Source organism: Pteropus medius, unplaced genomic scaffold (genome assembly GCF_902729225.1).
Source record: "Pteropus medius unplaced genomic scaffold, Ma_sr-lr_union100, whole genome shotgun sequence".
Lineage (NCBI taxonomy): Eukaryota > Metazoa > Chordata > Mammalia > Chiroptera > Pteropodidae > Pteropus > Pteropus medius.
This window is the reverse complement of record NW_024344434.1, coordinates 3,980,097-3,998,720: the sequence shown is the minus strand read 5'-3', so window position 1 is coordinate 3,998,720 and position 18,624 is coordinate 3,980,097. Positions and strand designations below refer to the sequence as shown.

The window sequence follows — 18,624 nt, the reverse complement described above, 5'->3', positions numbered from 1 at the left end:
TAGCAAGAAGATAATTTTTTTAATAGATTTTGGTATAAATAGAGTCTAATTTAAGCAACACCTCAACTTTATCTTCTTCAACAAAATTTATATTTAGTCTCCCCATTTTGAGTATTTTACTATGTCTGCCACTTACCATAATAGTCATGCAATGAAAGAACCCTATGTGGTTCTTTTACGTGGTAACACATTAAAACAATACTTGCATGTTTGATATCTGTAAGATCTTGGTTCCAATCCTAGCTTTACCAGTTGTGTATCCTAGATGGAAAATATCTTAAAATTCATAATGAGCGTTAAGGGAGAAAACAAATGAAATTGATGAAAATACTGACAAATATTAATTATACCTTTAATTCCCTTCCATATTTATTTTCCCTTTCAACCAATATTTGTTCACAGTGTTCACAAAGCCTTCTTTTTTATATAAAATACTTAAATTGTAGAGCTGCAGCCTATAATTTAGTGAATAGTATGTAGTACATTAGAGTACCCTACCTGATAATCTAGTTCTTCACTACATAATAAAGATTTTTTTTTAACATCAGAATCACTAGTCACTCATTTTAAAAGGTATTCCATTATTCTAGAATGAAATTGTGCATCTTACTTCCAAAAGAAACAAACACTCTTTTGCCTCTCTTGTCTTTCTCTCCGTGGCATTCTTTCATAAATACTTTTTACTTAGTTTTGCTTTCTCATAGATTAGTTTTTCCAACTGTTGGGGTCAATGGCAAATCCATAATCCTACTTTAAATATTCTCCAGGCCATGAAAATACATACCGTTTATACCAGTTCGGGAGTTTAACTGCAGTGCAAAATAAGGCTTGGCATTCAAACATATAAACCTCTAGTTTAAGCATAAATTACTAAAGCAGCCAGTTCTTTTTTCTTGTAAGTGTAACTCTTCTTGACATGAATTCCCATAGATGTCTTAGGTAATAACCGATATTCCAAGAAACAATTGTGAAAAACAGCTAATGGGGAAGATTTACATTTTTAATCTAATATATTAGATCATCTTTCCAAAATGAAATCTCTCTTAACTGTGGTAATCACAATTAATTCACACCTACTCCTGTCAATAAATCTTTGGATGGTAGGTTAATAAGTCTTTCAGAAAAGAATCTTTTGCAAAGCTGGAGCCATGCTTCCTGTCCTAGCTCCCTGAGAGAATACAGAGAGATAAAGTAACAGCATGAGTTGTATTCAGACAAAGATGGGCTCAAATTGTGTTTCTGTCTCCTACTTAAATTTCCATTGCTACCAGAGCCTATCATTTGAATTATGAATGATAGCATCTACTTCTTGAAGTTGCTTTAAATAATAAATGACATAATATATGTAAAGTACTCAGAAGAGTTTGGTATATAATGTTCAATTCAAAAATTGTTATATATAAGCTTACCTTAAATTTTATACATTTGCTGCATTTTTCTCAGCTATATTTGTCCCATTAATGCCTAATTCAACTCTTCTCTATGATAGAAAAGCCTATAAATTTATAATCTCTGAGTCCTGATTTAGCCATGACCTACAATGGAGTGCCCTGTAATAATGTAATGTTTCTTAACCTTGTCATCCTGACTGTATCAGAGCTCCTTGGGGACAGGGCTCATGTTTATTATGGTCTTTCATTTGGGAAGGTACTTAACTTATGAACTTGCACATAATTAGTATTCCATAAATGTTTATAAAATGACAGATAAGAATAAAAATTAACTGATACTGTTGTATTTTATTCTATTTAAAAAATAATTTTATTTTTACCACTTTTTCATATACTTAGTGCAGTGACTGTATCAAACAAGTTGCTTAACAAACATTTGATAAATAAATGAATACAGCTAGTTTGCATCTACAGAGCATGTATTCCACCATTCTGTTTATCTTCTACATTTGTGTTCAAGTTCTGGCAGGCCTTAATATGACTGCTTTTTCTTTTTCCGGTAACATTTCAGGTTTGGTCTATATTACTACTATAGTCGAACTTCATTATTTGTAGATTCTGAATTCGCAAATTTGCCTGCTTTCTAAAATTTATTTGTAACCTCAAAATCAATACTCATTGTGCTTTCTCAGTCATACATAGACATGTGCAGAACTGCTGAACATTTGAGTTGCATGGTACACACTTTCCCAGCTGAGATCATACTAGGCCACATTCTGCTTTCTTGTTTCAGGTTTTCATTCTGTAAATTAATGTCTTTTTCGTAATCATTTTGTTTTCTTGCATGTTGGTGCTTTTTTGATGGTTTTACTATTTAAGATAACTCTCAAGAGTAGCGCTGAAGTGTTGTCTAGTGTTCCTAGGAGCAAGAAGACTGTGATGCATTACACAGAGAAAGTACTAGTGTTAGATAAGCTTTGCTCTGGCATGAATTATAATGCTTTTGGCCATGAGTAAAATACTAATGAATTAACAATATTAAATATCAGATACAGTGACTTCAAAAAGAAACATAAGAAATAAGGCAATGTATTGATTTGTTGATGGAAATGTTGTGACCAGAGGCTCACAAGAACCTAATCCTGTATCCCTCCTAGGGGCCCTCATACAATATTGCCAACTCAGTGTATACAATTACTTATAGAACATAACTACAGCAAATAATGAGAACTGATTATACTACTCAGTAATAATCATTTAGTAATCATCCTCCTCTTGGGGCTCCAAAGTAATGTAGAGACGATGGGGATCAGATGGCTTTGCAGGATTTTATGATGCTTTCTATACCGCCCCCAAAATACCTTTTGGCATCATGAGATTAAATGTGTGTACATCTCAAGTTCAACTTCCAAGAGGAGGCTTTGATTAAGATTTTACATATTACGTATTAGTTTTCCCCTACTCCCACCACCTCTGCTGTAACTACTCACATTCTGTAACAAGCAGTGGAATATCATTTGCAGAGATGGGACGAATATGTGATTTTTGACTGTGAAATGCCTTTGTCCCCAAGGATCTCATCAGATGCTTAGTTTGGCTCTTATAATGCAGCAGCCACTCATTACAAGAAAAAGACTATTTCTAACCTTTAGTGACTTCAATTTTATACTCGCACCATGAAACAAGACCTACCTAGCCAATGTAGCAGAGGAACCTAGGATAAGAAAAAATGAAGGATGCCAGAAAAGAATGGAAATGCATTCCAAAGGGGAGAGGGAGTGAGAATTAAAGAATGAGAGAGTGAGGAGAGGAGAGAGAGATGCAAATTGACACAGAGTGAGTTTAGACCAGTGTGCTTTAGTACAGATGTTCACTAAAGCTAAACTCAATTTTCATTGAAAAAGCCCCCATTTAAATTTGCAAATTTATGCACTCAAATAAACCAAAAGAAAACTACCTCTAACCCTGTTTAAGATTCCTCCTATCTCATACTTTTTATATTCTGTTGTAGACATAGAATGTTATTTTAATTATGGAAAGTTATAAAACAAGAAGTATTTCCAATCTTCTGAGAGTACACACACACACACACACACACACACACACACACACACACACACATCAAAGACAGTGTATTTAGAGGAAAGAGCTCTAAGTTAAGAGCAAAAGGCTAGTTATCTGTAGATGGCAAACTGCTGATTTTGTAGGACACCTATAAATAAAACTGAAACCCTGAAATGTATTACTTGAACATGCTGTGGGTTTGCAGACAAATCAAGGTAACTTCTTTATTATTGTCTTCCACCTCAACATACCAGCTGAGAGAGACAAATGTTGTATCAAGCTAAGAACTACAAAACAGAAAATGGATTTATGTATCTCCCTCTCCAAATCGCATAATTTGGAAGACATTTACGTCCTTTGTATTCATGAATTGAGGAGAGCCAGTAACCTCTATAACAAATATTGTAGAAGGAGACCAAAACTCAATGAGTACAACCAGTTTTGTCTCAGTGATTGTTTTGGCTTGCTTTGATTAAAAGAGGAACTCTTTCCCTCAAGATGGATGGGAGCCTAGAATTCAGGTACAGTGTGTTAGATGATTAACAGATGGGATGTATAGTCTTTTACTCATAATATCTTTTACACATTTGTCTGCTTTGAAGATCGAGTGCTAACTTGGCAATTTGCTTTGGCAACAGAAGTTTTTGAGATGAAATAAAAATGTTTATAGAGGTGGTCACATTTCTTACCTCTGTCAGCAAACATAGTGAATTCAAGGTTTAACATTTGTATTCAATATGGAATTGTATAGAATACAATGTGAATGTTAAAATAGACATCAGGAAAAATTATTTTTGCTTCTACAACTCTATAGTGAAAGCAATCTCAGATTTAATAGTTATTCTAAAAGTAATAAAGCTTCACTATAAAACACAGTATTATAACAAATGAGGAAAGAATTGTAATTGCAATGCAAAGAGAGAACACTAGTATTGTTTTACCAAATATGTGGCCAATCGTATGTAATTGAAGCTATTATTGCAGTAAGAAGAAATAACAGTTTGACTTCTAGAGAGTTTTAATTGGCCGTGTATATTTGTACAATGTATATGCACTATAGGAATAAAAAAAGGCTTTTTATAAATGCATGCTGAAAATAGAAATATAGATATAAATTCTGTTAATCCTGAAAATAATAACATAAATTAATATAGCCAGATAGAGAAACAATTCCTTCAATAGACCTAGATAGCTTATAGAAAAATAATTTCCACTGAAATATAACATATTTATCATCTCTTTCCCTAACCCATCTTTTGCAATTTTTCTCATTTACTCTGTATTCTATTTCATCACCTCTAATTAATAATAACCAAAATGTAGAGATATTTTTGCATTATCCACTATGGTTCTATCTTTGGGATTTAGTGTTACCCCATCATGGGCGTTGTGATCCTTGGGAAGGTTCCTTATGAAGAGAAACGGGATTCTTTATAAGATGGTACTAAAATATCTTGATGATTATCTCTTCAACAAATGATGTTGGAAAAACAGGACAGATACATGCAAAAAAAATGAAACTGCACCATCTTCTTACACCATACATAAGAATAAACTGAAAATGGGTCAAAGATTTAAATGTAAGACCCAAAACTATAAAATTTCTAGAAGAAAACATACGCAGTAAACTATTAGTAATTTTTTTCTGATACATCTCTTAGGACAAGGGAAACAAAAGAAAAAGAAATAAACAAACTACATCAAACTAAAAAGCTTTTGCACAACAAAGGAAACCATCCACTAAATGAAAAGAAAACCTACTGATTGGAAGAATATATTTGCCTAGGGTACATCTGACAAAGGATTAATATCCAAAATTTATAAAGAACTCATACAACTCAACAACAAAAAACAAACAATCCAATTAAAAGATGAGCGGAGGATCTGAATAGACGTTTCTTCAAAGAAGACATACAGATGGCCAATAGACATATGAAAAGATTTTCAAGGTCACTAATTATTAGAGAAATGCAAATTAAAACCACCATGTGATATCACCTCACACCTGTCCGATTGGCTATCATCAATAAATCAAAAAACAAGTGTTGGCGAGAATGTGGAGAAAAGAGAACTCTCACATGCTGTTGGTAGGAGTGCAAGTTAGTACAACCACTACGGAAAACAATTTGGGGGTTTCTCAAAAAATTAAAAATAGAACTATTTTTTGACCCAGCAATTGCATTTCTGGTTATTTCTCCAAACAAAAGCAACACAAGTTCATAAAGATCTGTGCACCCCTATGTTCACAGCATCACTATTCACAATAGCTAAGATATGGAAGCAATCTAAATGTCCATCAAATGTCCTATAGTGTAAACTATATTCATTTAGTGTAAACTATTTCATTTAGCATAACACCCTATAGGGTGTTATGCTAAATGAAATAGGTTAGACAGAGAAAGATAGATAAATACCATATGATTTCTCTTATATGTGCAATCTAAAGAACAAAAGAAAAAAACAAACTAAATTAAAACAGACACAAATACAAAGAGCAAACTAGTGATCACCAGAGGGCATGGGGTTTGGAGAAGCTAGGTGTAAAAGGTGAAGAGATGGAGAAGTTCAAATTAGTAGCTACAAAACAGCCATGGGGATGTAGAGTACAGCATAGGGAATATAGTAAATATTATTATAATGGCTATATGTAGTGCCAAATGGGTGCTAGAGTAATCAGGGGGATCACTTTATAAATTACATAAATATATAACCATATTTTTAAAAATTTTTAAAAATAAAATAAAATCTCTTGAAGATTATATACTTGCAATTAACTATTTAATATATGATTTCAAACTATTACTATGAAGGAGTAGGAGGGTGGTGGTATCCCACCTTGTTTCCACCAATAAAGACTCAAGATATATGAGTTTTTCTTCATCAGAATCATTATTCAATAAATATCAATTGCATATAGCATACAAACATGGCACTGTATTAGGTAATGTGGAGGATGCAGAGATAATACATAAACAGACCTGAAAACATTCTCGTGGGAAAAGGAGACATGTACTTAAAATAGTAATATAGTTTACACTATAGGATGAGAAGTGTCCTAAGACTCAGAGTAAATTGTGAGAAATGGATTTCAATTGAGGAGATCAATATAAGCTCTAAGCGTAGGCTGTATTACAAGAATGGAAAATATCCTCCAAAGTTAGGGAAGGAGGAAGGATGTCCTAGAAAAAAAATCAATTAAAGTTCAAGATATGCAGGGGGGAATTTGTCTAATGCTATTGAAGGATAGACTAAGTAAAGGGATTTAGTGGATGATAAGGATGGAAAAGCAGGCAGAACCCTAAATACCCAAATTCTTGAACATCATTGAAACAGGTTGAACTTTATAGGCAATGAGGAATTATTCAATACTTTGAACAAAGTAGCATTACAATCACAATCATACTAAGTATAGAGTAGACTGAATAATGGACATGATTGATGGTCAAAAGAGTTCGAAGCTATTGTAGTAAATTTATTACCTCAGAGAAGGTAATAAATTCCGAAACTAGAATATTTCACACTTTGATTTCTCTAAAACTAATTCTTGAATTTCTTGGACTTTAATAAGAACATATATAAACATTAGATAGAGACTTTATTTCATATTATGGTCAATAACCTTTTTTTTTTAATTTCAGATTTTTCATTATTCATATACTGCTTCATATGTGATTTACAACATACACACTAGGTAAGTTCTTTGATTTTCTGGTTTTCTTGTGCAATTGTCCAACTAGATGGTTGGTATAGATGTCAATTTGTTCATGTAAAAATATTTACCTTTTTTCAAGGGAAGTTTGGGAGTTAAATCCTCCAGAAGTAGAGGACTCCATCTTGCAGTATGCGGCCTGGGGTGTCCAAGGGCAGCAGCTGGTAAGTACAGGCATTGGTGTGCATAAAGTACTCTCAGCCATGTCCCGTGGAAAATGTTTCAGTAACCACTTCCTCATAAAAATTGTCTTATTGTACTTAGTATTCTAATTTAAGTATATATCAAATAATACTAGTATTTTTATCAAATAATTACAAAAGAAATATGAAATAGAGTAGTGTATGATTAAGCTGCTAATTAATAATGAAACCTAGAAGAGATTCAATCATACTAGGGCTTAGTGCTGCGACATTTCTATTATATAATGTTGTTAATTTTATTTATTTTTAAAGCACTGTTCAGGTAAAAATTTAAGACAGAAGTCTACTCTTGACAATACTCTTTTAGTAAAGAATTTTTGTATCATATTTTGGAATTATCACAAACTCAAAAAAAGAATTATTGATGTATAAAACAATTTGAGCAACACTATATTCTTGTGTATATCTCATGGTACCTATAGAAAGACATCGAGAGAATACTGCTCGATAAGCAGTATTGTTTGCCTATATGGCATATGCATCCTCAAATGTACTAAACGTGGCCAAATTGATTACTAAATTATGTGGGTGTTGGAGAGACGGCCAAGATTGCATAGATGCTGTGCACTCCTCCTCACATGACCACATCAAAACTATAATGAAACTACAGAGCAACCATTACAAGGAGTCACTTGAGGTCTGGATGAACAGAAGTCATACAACTGGGGACATACAAAAGAGGTCACCTCAAGGATGGTAGGAGGGGCAAAGGCATGAAATGATCAGTCCCATAACTGTGTGTGACAGTAGAGAATTGGGAAGGTTATCTTGGCTGCAGAGCCCTCTCCCCTCCTTGAGGAGCGAGGGGTCCCAACCCCACACTGGGCTCCCCATCCTAGAGTTCCAGTGTGAAAAAACAGCGGAAGTTGTGGCTGAGTGAGACGAAGGGCTGCAGGAGTTGAAGACGTTCTTCTTACAGGGTCTGCACCTAGACTTACTGACAGACTCTCACTCTGAGCTCCAGTGCTAGGGCAGCTGCATGAGAAATGCCAGGGATAAACAGGGAGACACCGAATTGTCAGGTGTCAGGAAGAGGGCTGGAGGGGCTGCTTTCTCCCAGACAGAAGTGCTGATAGTATCTGTAGTTCCTTAATTGAGCACTCCCTCCTCCCAGAGTGTAGATGTAGGCAGCTGCCATATCTGGGTCTCCATCAAGCTGGATAACACAGGTCACTCTGCCCAGGTGATTCCCTGAGACTCTGCCCCTCCCAACTTGCGAGCCCACCCAAGCTGCTTTCAGTGGTTTATTCCATACAAATGGCCTGTCTTGACTCACGCTGGAATTTCCTAACATCTCTCAAAGGCTCACCAAACCCAAACAAATAGCATCTGGCCTCAGCATGCCCTGTACCTCTTGTTGAGCATCACCAAGCCCGGCATTAGTGGCAGCCAGCCTCGGTTTCTGGCTTGATCTTTCAAGGCACCTATAAGCCCAGCACAGGCAATTGCTTGGTGGCTCTTACCAGGTGGCCCTAGGGGTGCATAGGCTGTGGATGAACTTGGCCTATAGCTGAACCCCTCCCAGGAGGCCCTTGACCCAGCATACCCAGTGACCTGCTTCAACCAGCAATGGAGCCGGAGCACCACCTAGGGCTGCATCTGAGGAAGACACACTCAAAGGACAGACTGAGCAGGCACCAGAGCCCTGCTAAAGTGAATCTGCTCCATAAAGTCACCCCCTTACCAGTCAGTCCTCACTACCAATCAGCCAAGGGTCATCCCTCCCATCTAAATACAAACAGCAACCAAAACTCAACTACCTCAGTAGGGCACACACAACCCACACAAAGGACTCAACTTGAGTACCTCCTGCAGGAAAGACTGTACCACTGGGCCCCACAAGACACCTCCTACATAAAGCCACTCTACTAAGACTGGGAGACTGGGAGACAGAGGAGCCCTACTTAATACATAGAAACAAACACAGGGAGGCAGCCAAAATGAGGAGACAAAAAAATATGTCTCAAATGAAAGAACAGAGCAAAGCTCCAGAAAAAGAACTAAACAAAGTGGAGATAAGCAATCTACCAGATGTAGAGTTTAAAACACTGGTTGTATGGATGCACAATGAACTTAGGGAAAGAGTGGATGAATTCAGAGGGAACTTTAACAAAGAGATAGAAAATACAAAAATGGAGATGAAAAACATAAAAGAGAACCAGTCAGAAATGAAGAATACAATAGCTGAGATGAAGAGTACATTAGAGGGAATCAACAGATTGGATGAAGCGGAGGATCAAATTAGCAATTTAGAGGATGAGGTAGCAGAGGACACCTAATCAGAACAACAACAGGAAAAATGAATCCAAAAAATGAGGTTAGTTTAAGAGGCATTTGAGACAACATCAAGTGCAACAACATTTACATCATAAGGATACCAGAAAATGAAGAGAGAGAGCAAGAAACTGAAAACCTATTTCAAGGAATAATGACTGAAAACTTCCCTAAGCTGGTGAAGGAAATAGACATACAGGAAGCACAGAGAATACCAAACAAAATGAACCCAAAGAAGCCTACACCAAGACAAATCATAATTAAAATGCCAAAGGTTAAATACAAAGAGAGAATCTTAAAAGCAACAAGATAAATACAATTAATTACCTACAAGGGAGCTTCTGAAAGACTGTCAGCTGATTTCTCAACAGAAACTTTGCAGGCCAGAAGGGCTTGGCACAAAATATTCAAAGTGATGAAAAACCAGGACCTAAAACCAAGATTAATCTTCCCAACAAAACTTTTATTTAGAATTGAAGAACAGATAAGGAACTTCCCAAAGAAAAGCTAGAGTTCATCACCACCAAGCCAATATTACAGGAAATGTTGGAGGGACTTCTTTAAGAAGAAGAAAAACATATGTATCAAAAAAATGAATAAAGAACGGCAATAACTACATATCTATCAACATATACTTCAAATGAATAAGAATTAAATACTCTAATAAAAAGATAGGGTGGATGAATGGATAAGAAAATAAGACCCTTACATGGGCTGCCTACAAGAGACTCACTTCAGATTAAAAGACACACAGACTAAAACTAAAGGAATGTAAAAAGATACTTCATGATGGACCTAGAGGGTATTGTGCTGAGTGGAGTAAGTCAGATAAAGAAAGACAAATGCTATATGATTCCATGTACATGTGGAATCTGAAGAACAAATTAAACACAAAAACAGAAAAACTCATAGATGCAGAGAACATTTTGAGTTATTACAAGATGGGTTGGAGGTTGTGCGGGGTACGTGAAGAAGGGGGAAGGGATTAAGAAGTACAAAATAGGAGTTAGAAAATAGATATGGAGATATAAAGTATAGTATAAGGAATAGAGTCAATAACATTGTAATAACTATGTACTATGCCAGATGGATACTAGATTTATTGTGATGATCACTTCATGAGTTATATAGATGTCTAATCTCTATGTTGTACATCTGAAAGTAATATAATATTGTATGCCAACTATAATCAAAAAATAAAAAATATTATTTAAATAAATAAATAATAAATAGTGTTTATACTCTTACTAGCAACAAAATGTTCATTCCCTTTGTTTTATATCCTCACCAATGCCTGTTTTTTTCAGATTATCATATTATTTGTTAATAATGACATTATTGTTTCTTCCATCCCAAGTTTTATACTTTCTATTTTTTTAAAATCTTGTACTAGTTACACTATGGATATATCTACATAAAGTGTTGGTTTTTTTGTGAGAAGATTTTTAAAAATTTATTTTATTGCAGTTCAGGATTACATTTTACATTTATTTTTGAATTAGTTTTGGTAACTTATACATTTCTAAAAACTGATATCAACTAAATTTTTAATTTTTAGCATAATGTTTCTATAACTTCTTAATATTCTTTTAATAGTTCATTTGTTGTATTTTTTTCTTCTGTCCTAATATTTACAAGTATGTTTTCTCTTTTTCCATGATCAACTTTGGTCTATATTTATAAATTTTACATTTGTTTTTTCAAAAAGCCAAATTTTAAATATATTTGATCTTTTCTATCATAATGTTAGTGTTCTCTTTTTCTTTTGTAATATAAACACTGAAGACTATAGAATTTCTCTAAATTTTGCTTAATCTTCATCTAACAGGTCTAAGAATATTTTAATATTATTTAATTTCAATATTTTAAAATTTTCATATGTTTACATTTCATGTGGGTTATTCTTATGTTTGTTTTTAAATTTACAAAAATGTGGAAATGGTTTTAAAGCAATTTGTAGAATTTAGAAACAAATTTTTATAATAGTGACTTTGAAAGTGATAGAATTTGATGTATGGCTTAATACAGCTTTTATAAATGTTTTCCATATGATAGGAACAGTGTTTTATAGGTGCCTATTAGATCTCTTTTCAGTTATGTTTTTAAGACTTTTATTTCCTTCCCAGCGATAGTGGGTATTTCCTACCAGTTTTTTGTTATATAATTTGAAGTACAGAAAAGTGAGAATTTTAAAATGTTAAATAAATTTTACAGTAAATTGAAATCTTGATGTCCATATCAGTATGTTTATTCTGTTTACCATTAATAATTTTAATTGACCAACCCTAACTCTAACCCTTAACAGAGTTTTTTTTAACAGAGGTTAAAATCCTCTAGACTTTTTCTTTTTTTTTTTTAGTTAGAATTGCTTCTTTAAGAACAGCTGGTTGACTTGAGATGTGTTTCTTATTTCCCATGAGTCTCAATGTCCTCATATTAAGATAGAAATATCTATACCAACATTTCATTATGATCACTATTGGATAAATATAAATATTTTCTTTAATTGGGTGCATATTATTATTATTTTTATTCTATTTTATAAATCTAAGAAATACTTTCTTAATCTGATTAATGAAATAGGGAAGTAGTATTAGATATTTTACATCACAAGAAGGCTGTAGAATAATAAATGATGCTTCTTTTTATAGGAAAATCTTCTGGAAACTGAAATATTCTGTGAGTGAATATACTTGAGATAGAGTCTCTGCCAGTGGTTGATTGTGTGTCGTTGGCCAAGTCATTTTTCTTCTTGGAAACTTATTTTCATCAACAGTAAAATTAGGGCCTTATCATCCTTATTCATATTACATTCTATATAATGTAATTCTAAATACATTTTAATTTTTTAACTAATATTATCTTATTTTATTTTATTTTATTTTATTTTTTATTTTCAGACTGATTGGGATAAAGGAGAAGGGAGAACATGAAGGTAGAAAAGAGTTAAGGAGTAATTGCCATGACAAATTTTCTTCATTTTTTTAAAACATAAATTGCCATGTAGAAATATTTTTAGAGTCAGCTGGGCAATAGATGAGTATTTCAGAAAAGGAAAAACGTATTTTTTCACATCTAAAAACAACTTTCATTATGTTTTGGTGGTTGTGTTGCTTAAATATGTAAACTAAGTGTTAAATGTAATATTAAAATAAGAAACTACTTATAATATAGAAAAGAATCACTTGTAAAATAAATAGTCATCCCAGGTCTTTAATTCCCTACATGTTTAACATGATTTTATGGATTCAGACTAAAGGGACATTGAGAAAACAAAAGTTTACCAAAAATATTGAGAGAAGCATATACTAAATTGCCAGACATTGTACCTGAAGCTGCTTAAACAATTTTATGTTTCACAATGAAATTCTATAGAAAATTGTATTCACTGCTATCCATATCCATGCTAAATGATTGAATAATTGATTTAATAATTATGAAGAAAACAAGCCAGTGACTTAAAATGGAAAACAAAATGCAGATACCATAGATTATATATGGTACATTTACTTTTATCATGTGTATATTTAGAGAAATTTTAAAACAATGTATTTGATATACTTATATAGGACTGTTTCTAGATGGCAGCAGAAGCTGCTAGATATGAAGATGCCAGGTTCGATTCGGAGAAGGCATGAATCAGTGTATTCATAGACTGTGGTGAGTGGGCACCAAGAAGCAGTCAGGTGCTCTCATCCTACTTGTTTCACTCTGATGCTGTCAACAAGAGAACTGGTTCATTAGGCTAGAGGAAAATTTCAAACACGCAAAATTCCAGAACCCAGAAACCCCAGATAAATTTATGTTAGTGTCACTGAAGAATCCTGTTGAAATTCTTTAAAACTTTGATTGATTTTAAATGACTCTCTTATTCTCCAAGCTTGAAAAGAACCTAGACTTATTTCAAAATAGTAGTTTGATACCCTCAAGAAAGTAGTATTAACTGAGTACACTTTCTTAATGATTCCTATTTGTTATTGATTCCCTATTCTTTAATATATTTGAGAAAATTATAAAAATACTAAAAGGTTATAAAAAACGTAGATCTTCTCATAGGCGTCATTTTGCAGGTGATTGGGTCCATTCCTTACTAGCTGTTGACCTTGAGGATATTACCTAATCTCTATGTGCCTTAGTTTCATTATCTTTAAAATGGTGATAATAGCAGTACTTTACCAATAGTACTATCCTAGTTTTTAATGTATAAATATAAAGCACTTTGAAAAGTATCTGGCATATAGTATTTCCCAGGTGTTTTTATTATTTAACTTTTAAAATTATCATTTGATTTTATCTTCTTTAGGAATTTTTGTTTCACTAGTTTTGTACAGGATTAAGCCTAAACTCTTTGTAATGGCATTTTCCAAAGTCCTTTGGAAAAACTTTGGGATAAATTCTATATTTGTCAAGGTTACCTTTTGTGTGCATGTAAACATAAAATTCAATATAAACTAAAGGAAGTATCTCCACAAATAGCTAATGGTCCATTTCATATGACTATGGCAGATTTTGTCAATATTTAAACTATTGGCAAACAGCAATATTTTATTAGAGATGAGTCATGAAATATTTTAATTAGTTTCGCATTAAAATCAAAGAGTCCTGTAGTGTTTATAAACTAAGGATAATTAATTTCTCATCCTTAATTTCAGTTTCTAATTTTTTTTGCTACAAAAGAAATCCCTGGCTGTAGAGAAAAGAGGTAAGAGATTGACATAATTTATAAGTAAAGAAGGTCTGAGTTAGAACTCAAAAGACGCAGAATTTCTCAGTAACTCTTGATATGGGGGAAAGGAATTTGGACATGGCAAACTTTGTGGGGGAAAAAATGTGACACAGTATGACATACATTATTTAGAAAAGGCAGCTTTAGCTGTAATAAATATTTTATTAAAAAAATGACAGGTCTTAAAATAGAAAAAATGTTATTCAGTTGAAAAGCTTCTTGCTTAAGAGGATATGTTTTTTTTTTTCAAAAATAACTTTTTTATAAAAGATAACATTACTCATTGTATTTCAACTTGAAAATTCATATAATCATATGAATTCATATAAATTCATGTATAAAAAATAAAATATACTTATTTATAATCCTACCATGTATACTGAAAATCAGATGAACAAGTTCGAGCTTGAGAAGGGAAGAACATTTCACTGATTACAACATGATACCCAGAATCATAAATCCTCCCTTAAGCCCAGATTCCTTTCCTGTTTGTTTGTTCTGTGACTTAGGGAGGGTTGAAAACCCTAAGCTTAGGTTTATTCTTATTAAAATGAAAGAAAATCATAACTACTCCCAGTTTTTTGAGGTTTAAATGAGATAGAGCATGAGCACAAGTCAAGATTCTCTAGAAAACACAATCAATAGTGTATGCATATGCATATGTGTATTTCTAGAGAGAAAGAGGAAGAGGGAGATAGGGGAGAGGGGATTATGAGAAATTGACTCGTGAAAATCTCAGGGGCAATCTGGCAGGCTGGAAACTCAGATAAGAGTTAAGGTTGCAATCTTGAGCTACAGTTCTTTAGGAAGAAAGAAATCCTTCAGAAATCTGCTGTTAAGACCTTCAACTGATTGGATAAGGACCACCCATATTATTCTTTACTTAAAAGCAACCAATTGTAAATATTAATGACATCTATAAATTACTTTCAAAACAAGACAAACATTTGAACAGTCACCTGTACCTAAGCTGACACATAAAATTAGCTATCATAGCACAATAAGTGCTCAATAATTTGTAGCTATTAATTTGATCCCCACTTATCTGTTCCTATAATAACCCACATAATTGAGTCTCATCATTTTTAACCTAAATATTTTAGCAGCTTATTTTCTAATAGCCATTCTCCAATTGCTAGTCACTCTAATCCATCTACTACTGCAAATACATGTGTTAAAAATGCAGATTCTTAATGTCGCCACAAGATTATGAAACACCACTGAAATGATACATAATGCCATCAATGTAACACACTAGATGTGACTAAAATGACACATCATCTGACTCCTGCCACTTCAGTGCAGAGCATAAGCACAGATTTTTCTCTACCTGAACCAAACTATAATTTCCAGAGGGTGACACACTGCTCCTCTGTGTCTCAGAGTCATTCCCTTTGCATAACCAGTCATTGTTTTCTTTTCAATAGAACTCTGTCAAGTACTTTCCTTCTTCTCTGATAATTTGTTCCCAATATTTCTACATGTGAAGTGAGTTTCTTACTTCTCAGAATTCTTACATTCTTCTATTTTATCTCTAATTGTTTAATATTTTGTATTATTTATTTACATTGCCACTGACCTAGAGTCATTTCCAGAGCAGATATAATACAGAATATGCTAAATTTCTCATTCTCTTCCCTCTCTCTGTCTTTCCCTTCTCTTTTTCCTCCTCCTCCTGTTTCTTTATAAAACTTATTTTATCAGAAGGTAAAATGTAGATTTTATAAGTATCTGGTTGCACTGAGAAGTTAATGAAAGCCTGTCTATTGTTTTCATAGATAATGGGATATCAAAGATTTTGAGCTTGGCATAATATGAAAAGAAGTCATGCATGGAAAGACAGTTCTCATAGAAGAGTTCATGATAAACTATAAGCGATTGCATACAGAGGCAGAGAACTAGGTTTAGAGGCCATTATTGTAATCTAGAACTGAATTGATAAATAATATATTCGAGATAAATCAAGTTTTAAACTCATCTAAAATTTATTTCAGTTCAACAATAAAAAATATCATATTTATTCAAGTAAATTATGCAAATATTACATAAGTGTTTGTCAACACTATTTGCAAAAAAAAATCATTTTAGATTTCTACTTTTCTAAACTACTTTATTGAGTACAAATAAAAATTGATACATACCAAGGCCTGTTCTTTACAGAAGACAGTACATATTTAATGTATAAAATGAGATGAAATGGAGATAAGTGTACACCTGTGAAACCATCACTATATTCAATGCCATAAACATATCCATTACCTCCAAAAGTTTCCTAATGTCCTCTTTATTTTTTATGTGATATGAACACTTAACATAAAATATACTCCTTTTATGATATTGCTAATAATTTTTCATTCTATACAGAGTAAAATAAAATCACCATACCCATTCTTCCAATAGCATAAGGCTTTAAAAAATATCCAAGATTGTAGTTATCACAATCTAGGGTTTTGGAGAAATCACTTTTCTACATTTTATTACCTATATTTTTGAGAAATATAATGTTTAGGTAATTCTCCAAACACAAATAAAATTATCAAGCTTTCCTATCACCTGCCCTTTTTCTATTACTAGAGATTTACTTTAAAATTGCATTAAAACATTGATTAGCAGTGGTTCTGTGTCTCTAGAAATTTTCAGTTTTTTTGATGTAATTGCTTATGTTTGCATTAATAAAAATTTTGAACAGTTTAATTGACTTTTCCAGTGCGACTTTAGTAGGATTTTTCAAACATCTCATTGAAATCTCATATTTCATACTAAAAATCAATATAATTTTATTTACATCCCATTAATTTTTTATATTTTAGTCTAAAAGTTATTTTAATTATCATTAATATATATTCAAGAAATATGCAAAGCATGAAAATATGTGATATGCATTTGCATATGCTCATATACGCCACACATGCTCTTACACACACGTGGTCTCACACATACATACCTACTGCTGGTGTCACATACATTTTAGGATGAAAGTCTTGGACTTAGAGTCCTAGCATATAAGAGGTGTCACAGAAGTAGATAAAGAGGCCAGTTAAGAATCAATTTCTATTTCAAGTCAATTCTTTGCTGTAGTATACATAGCATTCATTCCTAGTTAGTACACTTGTGTAGGAAAACTGCTAGGGAGTAAAGACACTATTACCATCCACAAGTGTTTGTCATAATTACTGTTTCTATAAAAATGCATTTGGACTTTTTTTTCTTACCTTATTCAGCTTTATTAGTGGAGATAATTGTAAACAGGTTACCTTTTTATGTTATCTGTAACAAAATCTAATATTTATGTTGTTAATTCTAAGAAATAAAAGCAGTCCCTCTTACCACATTCTGGTGTTAGGCACACCTAAGGTCTAATGAGTCTCATTTCAAATTTGACACTAGGAAAACCAATATCAAGAAGCTCCTATAATTTCTTTACTTAATATTTATACCAGATATACCGATGAACCATAATGGAGTAATTACATTTGGGTTTAAAAAAAAAAGACATAAAAAACACCCTTAAAATGTCTCAACCATCTGACTGATAAATTTGCAATATATTCAGGTATGTATTTAATATATGACACATGTAAATGTGACAGGTAATGCATTTACATATAAATAAAATACTATAACAATGTACGTGTATGTGTAGAAAAAATATGCAATTACGATGTACAATTTAAAAGAAAATTAATTTACATTGCTGTGTGAAAATCACCCACATACCAGGTAAGCACTCCCATAAACCCCTTAGTGTCTTATAATTATTTAAGTAGTATATTTATGACTTTTCTACCTAAATTTAGAGGTTTTCAAAAGAAATATAAATGAAATTCTATTTCTTTATAAACCTATATTAGATTATTTCTCTGCAGTTAAGAGTTGCATATTTCAGTGTAAGGAGAAAACTGAGCAACTTGCATACTATTAGTTATACTCATATTGCTTTTATCATGTGTTTGTATTGGCCTTATTAGGAGTCACTTGATAAGTATTGATTTGACCTTGCTAACTGCCTTGGGCTATAAACTTTCTGAAGGCAGGAGCTCAAATTCTCTAGTCCTGATAGCATATATAACTGTGTACTGAGCTATGTAGATAGCAAGCATAGAAAATAATAAATAAGAGAAGCTGTGCAGGAAAGATGCTATAATTTGTACCAGCCTGTAGAAATGGAAGATATTTAGATGTTGACAGTTTCTAGCTTAGGCCAGCTCTAGAATTTAGTGAGTGAGTAGAAATATTGCCATACTTTTATCTAAAGAA

General features: G+C 32.8%; 1 protein-coding gene across 6 annotated transcripts in view; it reads left to right on the top strand.

Annotated features, from left to right (window-relative positions):
• The window catches only part of DPP10 (dipeptidyl peptidase like 10), a 457,935-nt gene that overhangs the window by 321,950 nt on the left and 117,361 nt on the right, over positions 1-18,624 (top strand). For 5 of the 6 annotated variants that reach the window (XM_039872698.1, XM_039872700.1, XM_039872699.1 and 2 more), the window contains 2 exons: positions 7,094-7,146; positions 7,247-7,328. In XM_039872698.1, the coding sequence (XP_039728632.1) occupies positions 7,094-7,146; positions 7,247-7,328 (135 nt within the window). The remainder of the gene's footprint in view (positions 1-7,093; positions 7,147-7,246; positions 7,329-18,624) is intronic. The other variant, XM_039872702.1, reaches the window with a different exon arrangement.